At 37.2% G+C, this 12,203-nt stretch overlaps 1 protein-coding gene across 1 annotated transcript in view; it reads left to right on the plus strand.

Moving 5' to 3' along the window:
• Positions 1 to 1,368: 1,368 nt before the first annotated feature.
• The window catches only part of SLC5A12 (solute carrier family 5 (sodium/monocarboxylate cotransporter), member 12), a 67,911-nt gene continuing 57,076 nt past the window's right edge, over positions 1,369 to 12,203 (plus strand). Inside the window, exons 1-4 of the mRNA XM_008586076.1 lie at positions 1,369 to 1,735; positions 8,592 to 8,657; positions 9,887 to 9,938; positions 11,247 to 11,314. Of these exons, the coding sequence (XP_008584298.1) occupies positions 1,397 to 1,735; positions 8,592 to 8,657; positions 9,887 to 9,938; positions 11,247 to 11,314 (525 nt within the window). The 5' untranslated portion in view covers positions 1,369 to 1,396. The remainder of the gene's footprint in view (positions 1,736 to 8,591; positions 8,658 to 9,886; positions 9,939 to 11,246; positions 11,315 to 12,203) is intronic.

A 12,203-nucleotide genomic window follows, 5' to 3' on the forward strand; every position in this document is an offset into this window, starting at 1 on the left:
AGTGTCGCGCCCGTACCAGACCAGGACCGGCAACGGGATTGCAACCCTCGGTGTCGCGCCCACACCTCGCTCAGCCAGTGAGGGGAACCAGTCTGTATGTGGGATCCGAACCCTCGGCGGGAGCGCCGCCACACTCCCAAGCGGCACACTGTAGCAGTGCGCCACTGGGCCGGCCCGAGAAATTATCCTTTAAACGGCTTGCTGGAGGCACTTCAGGACAATCAGAGAGTCTAAGGAGAGCCGAAGCAGGAATTTATAACTGGATTTTCACCTTCCTGCTCTCATTTGTTCTGATCCTAATTCATTTAGGCTCTGGGTTACAAGTATATTAACCTGGTGAAAATGAAGGAGAGAAGGAGAAGATAAAGTTGAGGGCTACAAATTATTTATTTATTATTGGTAAGTCAATTTTCTGAGTCCTTGAGTCAAGAGAGAATAAACTATTATGTTCTGGAGTACTCCACTGTTAACACAAATAATAGCCAATGAGGTAGATATTATTATCTTTCACTTTACAGATCAGGACAGAGTGTCAGCAAGTTTAGGATTCAAAGACTCAATAACCTTACAAGGTCTTACTGTCACAGTGTTCCGGGTGAAGCTAAGAAAAGTTAAATGATCTGTCAAAAATATCATACCTCAGTAATGGCTGAGCCAGGATTTCAGCAAAGGGCTCTAGATTCCTAATCCTTTGTTCCTTCCCTTTTACACCCACTGCTTCAGGCAATTGCAGGCACACATTCTCCACCCTCCCTTACTCAGGAGAAAGACACCACTTGGGGTTGTTTGCATTTTACAGATTCCATCTCACTAATTAAAAATGCTGAGGTGGACAATTTTTATCAACTTTGTGTTCCTAAGTAATGTTTAACCTTAAGTTAAAAAAAAGTCTAGGAGATAAAAAGCCATGTTATCTGGCAAGTCCATCCCGCCCCCAGTGCTTATTAATTTCAGAACACATCTGAATTCCTTCTCTGTGGCATATGCTTCAGGAGAGGAACAGACAGCTCTTTCTTGGCCAGGGTCATCTTTCAAGTTCTCATCTCTTGGTATCAATACCATTATGAGATTCTTCTTTGCAGTCAACTTTTGAAATTTTTCTCTGAGTACAACTCAGTGTCTGAAGATCCACGACAGACAGCTCTTTCTTGGCCAGGGTCATCTTTCAAGTTCTCATCTCTTGGTATCAATACCAGTATGAGATTCTTCTTTGCAGTCAACTTTTGAAATTTTTCTCTGAGTACAACTCAGTGTCTGAAGATCCACACAAGTGCCTCTGGTCATCAGAATCACGGTCCCTTCTCTCAGCAAGGCATTTTCTGTACTGAGCTTTGCTTTGTGAAATATCTCCCTGAGACCTGGCTGAAAGCAACTTTCTGGTGCCTTACTTCCCAGCATGGAGGTGAAGAACTTTGCAGTTTGGGATTATGTCGTATTTGTAGCCCTCTTAATCATTTCCTCTGGAATTGGGGTGTTCTTTGCCATTAAGGAGAGAAAAAAGGCAACTTCCAGTGAGTTCCTGGTAGGGGGGAGACAAATGAGCTTTGGCCCAGTAGCCTTGTCTCTGTCAGCCAGCTTCATGTCAGCTGTCACTGTCTTGGGGACCCCTTCCGATGTCTACCGCTTTGGGGCATCTTTCATACTCTTCTTCATTGCGTATGCATTTGTCATCATCTTCACATCAGAGCTTTTTCTCCCTGTGTTCTACAGATCTGGCATCACCAGCACTTATGAGGTAAGAGAACTACTCTCTTCTCTATTTCAGCAAGAGTTACTATTTTCTCTCAAATGATTTTGTTATTTTTTTGTTTTTTGTCTAATAATACACATCATCTTGATTATAACATAAACCTGTTAGTTGAACACTCACTGATTTTTCAGGGCAATTACCCATTATCAGATTATGGAAAAGACATTGAATGTTATTGTGAAAAAGTCTAAGCTTTAGATACAGACACACTTGTTTTCCTGTATGTGGAATGAAAATAATGATGTCAATCCCACAGGACTAGTTCAGTGACTAAATGAGAACCTGTATATAAACACCTAATGCATTGCCTTGTTTGTAGGAGGTACTCAATAAAAGACAGCTGATGCTATTTTTATTACTATTAGCATCATTATTCTGAAAAGTAAGCTGAACATATACCATGAGCATTGTAATTTTCCAGGTGAGAAAACTGAAATACAGATAAAAGACTTAGTCAAGACCGAGTAATGAATAAAGTCAAATTGAGAAACTATTTTGTTTATATCCCTATCGAGTGGCCTTTCCATCAGACAGTAGAGCTAAGCACTTCAATACAAATGATTATTCGGTTCCAACTTTTAAAGGGGAAATGGTAATATATTTGAAAAATAAAATATTCTAACATTAAAGAATTTCTAAATAATGCAAATATGGGAATTATTTCAAGAAGAGGGAAATGAGGCAGTAGTATTTTGGTCTTGCAATAATTTTCAATAAAAACATCATATTCAAAATTGAATTTGTATGTCCAATATTTAAGTGTGATCATAAATAACTTTCCTTGAAAAAGGTATTTATTTTAATTTTCCATTAATATCCCTACTGTCACAGCAGAAGACCCCTATCAGACCTACTTTTTAAATTCTGTGAGCTAAATGAATACAAATCAGTACTCTAGGCTTTAAAAGCCATTCAGGAAAGTAAACATTTTCTAGAAGGTCTTAAAACTAATGATTCCATAGATGATTGTATCCCCAAAATTCAACATTAATTCCCCCTCCTCCAAAAGGAAGATATTTAGGGTTGAATCATACAACTGTTACTACCTGAAATGTAAATTCAAGAGAAAATGACTAAATTTATGCTTACTTCTAAAAATGTACACATATTTCATTGCTCTATAATTTATTTCTGAAAATATAAATATAGCCTAGGTTTTCCTATCCAACTATGACTTTGACTTCCAAAGGAATTGCTGAATTTTCTGTTTCTTGTTTTTGTTTTAAACAAAGCAATGCATTTAAAGTAGGATTGCCTAAGAAACTGCTAGAGAGAGACACAATGAGAGAGAGAGAGAGAAAACGTGGAGTAAGAAAATACAAGTTCAATTTCCAAGTCCATTGCTTAACAACAAGATTACTTTGCATGCAAGTTATTTAACATTTCACTCCAGTTTCCATATAGAAAATAACTCCCTTCTTTCATGAAGGCTTAGTTTAATGTGAAAGAGATTTTTAAATTATAAAAATCTATCCAGATGTGGAATATAAGTGTTATGACTAGCCAGTTATTCAATAAATACTCTTTAAGCATCTGCTATGTTCTATGCAGTCTTCTGGGCCCTGGAGATAAAGCATTGAACCAAGTCTCTACCCTCATGGAACTTACTTTATAGCAGAGAAAGGCAGTCAATAAACATTCTAGGTAAGACAATCATGACACAAACATTTAAATGGTATGCACCTTTTTAAGTAGGTGCTATCATCCCAATTTAGCAGAGTAGAAAACTGAAGCACATAGAGTTAAGTAACTTGCTCAATGTCACACAGATAGCAAGTGGCAGTTTTTCAAATCCAGGCAGTCTAAGTTTAGAGATCACATGCTGAATCACTATGCTATCCTGCCCTACAAAAGACAATAGAGAAAAAGTAAATAGAATAAGGTAGAGAGAAGGAGGATGGTCAAGTAAAACTTTACTAATAATAGCACATGTGGAGAAAGCAAGCAGTTGCACAGACACGGGAAGAACTCCCCAAGGTGCAGGAGGCACAGACACAAAGGCCCCAAGAGGGAAATGTGATTGGCATGTTGAATGACAGCAAAGAAATCAGTGTTCTTGGAGAAGAGTGAGCAAAGTTGAGAATGGTAAAAGATAAGGTCAAAGAGGTGGGAGGGCCCAGTTATGTAGAGCAGCATCCCAGTGAGGGTGGTGCCACAAGGAGTGAGCACTTTGGATATCTGTGGGGCAATTTGGTTGTCACATTGATCGGAGGGGCACTACTGGAGTTTAGGTAGTTGTGTGCAGGGATGCCAGATGTCTTTCAAAGTACAAGGCACACATACAGGAGTACTTCAAAAAGTTTGTGGAAAAATAGAATTAAAAGATAATACAAATCTTTCCATGAACTTTTTAAAGGACTCTTGTATACACTGAGCATTGGTTGTCACATTGATCGGAGGGGCACTACTGGAGTTTAGGTAGTTGTGTGCAGGGATGCCAGATGTCTTTCAAAGTACAAGGCACACATACAGGAGTACTTCAAAAAGTTTGTGGAAAAATAGAATTAAAAGATAATACAAATCTTTCCATGAACTTTTTAAAGGACTCTTGTATACACTGAGCACAAATGGCAGTATCTCATTAGTTTTTATAGCTGAGTAGTATTCCATTGTGCACTTTGGATATCTGTGGGGCAATTTGGTTGTCACATTGATCGGAGGGGCACTACTGGAGTTTAGGTAGTTGTGTGCAGGGATGCCAGATGTCTTTCAAAGTACAAGGCACACATACAGGAGTACTTCAAAAAGTTTGTGGAAAAATAGAATTAAAAGATAATACAAATCTTTCCATGAACTTTTTAAAGGACTCTTGTATACACTGAGCAATTGTACCATGCACTGCATGATCTTTAAATGCCCTAATGCTCAACAACTACGGCAAATAAAACTTGAGTACTTTAACACACAATAACTTTTTAAAGTAAAAAGTTGTATACACATGTACACTCTATAAATTAGTATATTTTACAGAAATTGAAGTTAAATAAAAAACATTGTCTTGAAGTTATTGAACAATTTACTCACTCTGAGCAATCTCTCTATTCCATATATACTCCCTAATACATGCTAAACTGTAATTGTTTTTAGTAGAGTTGTTTAGTTACTATAATTGCAATTAAACCAATTGCAAGTATGTAACTAAGGAAATTTAAAACTCCTTTTAAATTATTAAATTAGCACAGATATAGGAAATATAGAGATGCCATTGAATTTAAATTATAAAAATTGTTGTGAGAATATTTACTATTGTTGCCCTTTACATATTTAAAAAATTTTAATAGAAGAGAAGACATCCAGATTGTGTAAAGTGCATATGAGCTTATTTGGGGATTGCCTCTTGCTTTATAAGAGTTGGCATTATGGCGCAGGGGTTAAAAGTGTGGACTCTAGACTCAGTCTACTTGGCTTTGAATGACAACTTGGCCACTTGCTAACTGCATGACTTTTGAGGAAATTACTTATCTCTGTACTTGGTTTTCACATGTTTAATAGTGATAATAAAAACATCTATCTCAAAGGATATCTGTGAAGAGTAAATAAGGTATTAGATGCAAATCCTTTTAATAGAGCCTGGCAAATGGGAAATGCTACTTAAGAATTTTGTATTTTTGTTGTTGTTGCTGTCCCCAAATTTATACCACTCAGTCTCTCTAAGCATCTTGAATTTGTTTTCTTGTTCATCCTCCATTCTCTATTACCTATTCAAAGATATACTTTTCGGGGTCTTTTTCAACACTAAAGTATAAAAGAGGTGGTGTCTATTTCCCCACCCTTTAAACCTGGGCTGCTGTTGTGACTTGCTTTGACCACAAGAATGTGGCAAAAATAATTCTGTGTGAGTTTGGAGCCTAGGCCTCTTCTGCCTTTGTCCTCTTGGAATGCTGCCCTGAAACTGCTATGTAAGGAGGCTGGCATAGCTGGTCTAGCTTCTGGAGCATAAGTAGACACAAAGAGGAGGATGGAGGCACCTTAGCCAAGAGCCAACACCAAGTGCCAGACATGTGAGTAAGGCCATCTTAGACCTTCGTGCTCAGTTGATCTTCCAGCTGATTGCAGCCAACTGACAAACCTTGTGTAACAAGCAGTGACACCACCCAGCCAATGCTTCAGAGTTATAAGAAATAATAAGTCCTTGATTTTTGAGCCAATGAGTTTTATGGTAGGTGTTATACAGCAATAGCTAACTGATTAAATGCTCTTATATGCAGTGGGATTTCAAGACTGAGATATGCCATCTGTCCCACTATATTGCTACCCTGTCCCATATCAAAACAGAAGGAATTGTTCTCATCCTTGAGTTATATATTAGGCTTAGCTCATTTGCAATATCATACATTTACATTATCCCCACTTGAACAGTTTGTAATTAGTCTTATCGGCTGGTCAGTTAGCTCACCTGGTTATAGCCCAGTACTGGTAACACCAAGGTCCAGGGTTTAAATCAGTGTTACTGGCCAGCTGCCAAAAGAAAAACAGCAAAGAAAACTTGGGCTGGGGTTAGCTCACCTGGGAATATGTGGGTGTCGCGCTGGTAACACCAAGGTCAAGTGTTCAGATCCCCTTACCAGCCAGCTTCCAGATTAAAAAAAACCAAAACAAACAAACAAAAAAAAACAACCCAAAATTTGTCTCATAATGTTATCTTCACTTCTGTTTAGGTTATGCCCCCGTTTCTCTTAACATACACTAATAAGCCCAATCTGTTATTATTTACCCATGACACTAACTTAAAGGCTAGTGTCTATCTGCTGCCTCATTTTATTTTTTTTCTTTTTTGGACTTCTTGGACTAAATGGCTTCTGAACTACCTACTTCTCCTCAATCCCAAGTTTTCCATTATAATAACACATGGGTAACTACTTCACTATGTCTTCCTGTATAGTGGTTTCTGAGCATTGATACATTACACATTTTTTCCTGGTAAATTGCTTTCTTTTTAATTCCCCTTTAAATAACAGTGATGGTATTATAATGGTTATATTTATATTTTGAGAAATTAGATGTTTAGGTAGAAGGTAGAAGTATTGAATATTATTTCATCATAGTAAATGGTGTTATAAAATACTTTTGTTCATTCCATACATGTTTTTTATGCCCTGGAAGACATATATTGGTGTCTTCTAGAATACTTAATCAGAAAAACCTTTCCTTACCTCCAAGAGTAAATTAGACCCTGCTATTTAGTATGTTTACAGATCTTCGTAGCTTTTCTTCTATATATATCACAATCGTAACTTTACTTTTATTGGAATAAATATTGTTAATGCTCACTTCATCTAATCTGTAAGATCCTCTGTGGCATGGACTGTGTCATATTTGCTTATCATTGTGTGTCAGAATGCAATACGAAGGTAACAAATATTTGTTGAGTGAATGAATACATAAATGCCACAGATAAACATGAATAAAATAGAACACTTCTTATGTGTACTAGGGAAGGCAAATGTGGTAGGTTGAAAAAAAGCACACCCTTCCCCCCACAAACATATATCCATGCCTAACCTCTGGAAACTGTAAATGCTACCTTATGTGGTTAAAAAGAAAAGGGGGTGAGGGTATTTGCAAGTATGACTAAATTAAGGATGTTGAGATGAGCAGATTATTCCAGATTACCCAGGTGGGCCTAAATATAAATACAATCACATGTTCCCTTATGGGAAGGAGGAAGTGGGAGATTGACTGACAAAAGAGAAGGCAATGTGACTACGGAGGCAGAGACTGGAGTGATGCAGCCAGAAACGAAGGACTGCCAGTAGCCACCAAAAGCTCAAAGAGGCAAGAAGCAGATTCTTCCCCACAGCCTTCTGAGGGAGTGTGATCCTGCCAACACCTTGATTTTGGCACACTGAAATTGCTTTTGGTCTTCTGGCCTTCTCAAGTGTGAAAGAATACATTTCTGCTATTTTAAGCCACTAAATGGTAGTAATTTGTTACAGTATCCATAGGGAACTAATGCAGTGAGATAAACAAATTCAACACCAAAATACAAGATGGTAACTGACACCATAAAATGGGCTTAGTATAAGTACATTTCTGCTATTTTAAGCCACTAAATGGTAGTAATTTGTTACAGTATCCATAGGGAACTAATACAGTGAGATAAACAAATTCAACACCAAAATACAAGATGGTAACTGACACCATAAAATGGGCTTAGTATAAGTATGATACCAGCTCAGAGGAGAAAGTATGAGGAAGTTAGGAATTACAATTGGGCCATGCTTCTTGAGAGATGATTAAGAATTGGTGAAATTTGGGGAGAGAAGCTCTCACATTGAGAGTTCTGCCTAAACAAAGAAAGGTCAGAAAGTACAAAACATGTTGGTTAAACAATAAATGATGATTTTATGTGTGAGGGTTAGTGGTGTGACTTAAGATAGGTAGGTTATGGGACAGACAATAGAGGGTTTGGCATATCAAGCCTGGAATGTGCTATTTGTTTCCTTAACAATGAAAATCATTGCAGACTTTGAGAAAAAGTGTCATATGACCAGAGCTCTGCTTTAAAAGAATTGCTGTGGCAAATATGTGGTTAATAAAATGGGTAGGTGGAAAGGCAGAAGAGGTGGATTTTTATTTAAGCAACTTATCTTCTCTGACAACCATGAGAAACGTGAGCAAGAATTAAGTTTTAACATATCTTTGACTTTTGACAATCCATGCCTTTTTCCTGTTGCTTCCAAGGATACATATCATAAAATCAAATTAGAAGTCCACAGCTCTAAACCCAGAGGAATACCAAAAAGAAAAAAAACACACACAAAAAAACCCCAAAACAGAACTTTAGCAGCTCTTATCTAAAACTCGCTGACTATGCATATCTTTTCTCTGTTCTCTCTAGTACTTACAGCTACGATTCAACAAAACAGTTCGCTATGCAGCAACAGTAACCTACATTGTGCAGACGGTAAGGGGTTAATGGTGTCTGCAGATGTGGAAACTGTGGGGTTACAGATACAGGTTTGTTTATTTGGGGGCAATTAATTCAATTAAAGGACAGACTTAATACTAAGAAGACACTACTTTCTTCTAAAAATAGAACTTTCAAGACATGATTACATTGAGAGATGTCTACCTTGCACAGACCCAATAGATTTGGACTATTTCATTCCTACATAATCTGTACAAGTTGCTTTAAATATGGAACTGTCTGGTACCTGGTCTTTTTTTTTTTTTTATTGTTGTCACTGGTTAACTGCGTTGAGCCAGAAATGACTGTTTTGATGAAAGTCATTTTAAGACAATATTCCCAGCCAATACTCCTACTCTCCTCTTAGGGACTCTTTCCCATCCTCCACACTTTGGGGAGTGTTTGTGCTGCCCCAACTTGCCTGTGGCACACCATTGGTGCATTCTCTGCTACTCATCAAGTACTTTCTGCTAGAAGATAAGCATCTTCCCTTTTCTTAATCAAAATTCCTACCCACTGATTGATTTAAGCAAGAGAATGGGAGGAAAGCAATGCTCTTTGACTTGCCCACAGATGTTTGCCTTTTATGACTCTCACATGGATTTCTAAATGGTGAAAAACCATTTAAAATAAAATGGGAACTGAACCCATTTCCATCACTGCAGTAGTTGCAATTTTGAGAGTTAAAAGATATATTCATTATGTACATCACCCACATTGTTAGTCTTTTCCACGCAATACTTTCTCCCACAGATTCTTTTCATTTCCACTCTAAATTCCATATTTCAACCAACTGCTAAAATGTGCTTCTGTTCCTTAGTAAAGCTTCTAGTGAAGTCAGCCCCCATCCTGATGTGTGCATGAGGGGAGCAGGTACAGGGAAGATAAGTCAAAAACTTAACTTGAAGGCTATTTTTGTATCCTTTAGAAATATTACAAATACAACTTCAATAAAAGATAGAAATATAGCAAATACAACCTCAGATAAAATCTGAAAATTAGCAGTAATGTTGAAAGTTCCACCCTCTTCCTCCATATAATGCTTATATCCCCTCTCCAAACAAGTCACCGTGGGAAACAACTTCAAAATGAGAGTAAATGGGAATGCAATGTTTGGTAAACAAGCGGAACGAAATACATCTCTAAGGTTAACAAAGAACTTTCTAAGCAGTTTTCCTTTCCAGGTCATGTTTCTCACTGTTCTCTGATTATTATTTTTCCACCAGATTCTCTACGCAGGAGTCGTGGTATATGCTCCTGCTCTGGCCCTCAATCAGGGTGAGTCATCTACACTCGCTTGGGAATATTCCACCATTTTCATGCCTGAATTCTCACCTTGGACAACTATAAATAAAATACCTTGTTGAGGTATTCCTATGGTTAAGTTGCTTTGAATTACTGTAGCAGTCACTATATAAAGCTCTAAAAATTGATTAGACATCAAAAATAATGCAAACAGTTATTTAATTTTGCCTCCCATGTTAATAAACACTCAGTTTGATTGTTTTTGTTCGTTTGGGTTTTTTGTTTTTTAATCATTTAAACGATGGCAGTTTTGGTCTTGAATATGCACAACCTCTAAGTAAGGTCATCTATGCATATGATATATGGTCCTTTTTCAGTGTGTTCATTAGGTAGATAGTCTGAGTACAAGAGTAAAAGGTGCTTGTAATAATTACGTTATGATATATAGTTGACAATGTATCAGTCCGTTTTTGTGTTGCTATAACAGAATACCTGAGACTGGGTAATTTATAAAGAACAGAGATAGAGGTTTATTTGGCTTATGATTCTGGGACAGCTGCATCTGGTGCGGGCCTCAGGCTGCTTCTACTCATGGCGGAAAGTGGCAGGTAGCCGGTGGGTACCAGCAGATCACATGGCGAGAGGAAGCAGAGAGAGAGAGAAGGGAGGTGCCAGGGTCTTTTTAAACAATCAGCTATGATGGGAACTAATAGAGTGAAAACTTACGCCCTACCCCCACCTCCAGGGAGAGCATTAATCTGTTCATGAGAGATCTGCCCCCATGACTCAAACAGCTCCCAACACTGCCACATTGGGGATCAGATTTCCACGTGAGTTCTGGGAGGACCAAAACTTCCAAAATCTATCAGACCCTTTCAAGAGACTGGAATCCTAGAAACAAAAAGAAACAAACAAACAAAACCAACCAAAATTGAAAATAAATTTCACAATGACCCCTACTATACTGAAATTCCTCAATATTCAATTTAATTGGGAAATATGCTTACTTGAGAAATATTAATTCAAGGTTGATGTTTAGGAGGTTTCAGAGTACTTAGAATAACTGTCAAGAAAACAAACAATAGAAAATATTTGGACTGAGAAGGTACAGAGTTTTAGGAGGAAAAATGTGAACATTACATAAAACTTGTGGGCTGGTTTGAGGTATGATCATGTAATAATCTTTCTCAGGTGAGAAAATTTAATGCGGGGGGGGGGACTCTAATTTGCTTTTGTTTTACCCACAAAAAACACTGACAAAAAAATTGTGACTTTTTCCTCATAAAGCTTGCTCTTTCACTTTTGTGAGAGAAATTTTAATATTATTTTCTCCTTTCATAGTGACTGGGTTTGATCTCTGGGGCTCAGTGTTTGCAACAGGAATTGTGTGCACATTCTACTGTACCCTGGTATGTATTGAACTGTGAAAAGTATTTATCAATACCTCCTAACCACGGGATAAGGGCAGATCAACAATGGGGCATCTAATTTATAGAAGAAATTGCTATTCCAAACTTGTATAGTAGTATTTTGGCTTATCTATCACAGTTTCCTGAGGAAAACGCTATTGTTTTATTTAAAAATCTTTTTCAATACCAACCATTAGGAGAATTTAGGCTCTGGGCTCATTCAAGAAAGTCATGCCTAATAAGAGAAGATTGAGTAAAAGAAATGCCTCCTTGATGAGAGGATAGGTGACCCTATGCAACTTTTAAGGAAAAAAAGTTTTCTCATTAACAGTGGTTATAAACCATAAATAGCATTTATACTTCAATGTATACTGGTTAAAAAATAACAAAATACACATATGAGTGAGCAAGTAGGACTGGTATTTTATAAACTTGTGGGTTCCACACCTTGTTTTTGTCTCTTACTTCGGCACAAGCCTGGATTACATTTAACATTTGGCTTTACACAAGCTCAGTTTTTAATCAAGAAACCTGGGTGGTATTGATAACACGTTTATGTAATTCTTACAATTAGTTTAATTAAACAAACATTTGTAGAGCACCTATTATTTGCTTATGCCCTGCAGCTGGAATCTTTATTCTTCTGAGTCATTGCACCATGTGCAGGCTATAATTAACCAGTTAAGAATATGGCAATGGTCCCAAACAGTTGGGTTCTCTTTCCTCTTCTATACAGAAAAATAAAATAATTGATAAACTACCATATAGCAGATGATTCATGTATTTTGACATTATGTGCATACTCATTGTTATATATATATACATATATATATATATATATCCTGATTATATACTTGCACAATTTTAAAATGTCCTTATCTCTCTTTTT

Source organism: Galeopterus variegatus, unplaced genomic scaffold (assembly GCF_000696425.1).
Source record: "Galeopterus variegatus unplaced genomic scaffold, G_variegatus-3.0.2 Scaffold3820, whole genome shotgun sequence".
Taxonomy (NCBI): domain Eukaryota; kingdom Metazoa; phylum Chordata; class Mammalia; order Dermoptera; family Cynocephalidae; genus Galeopterus; species Galeopterus variegatus.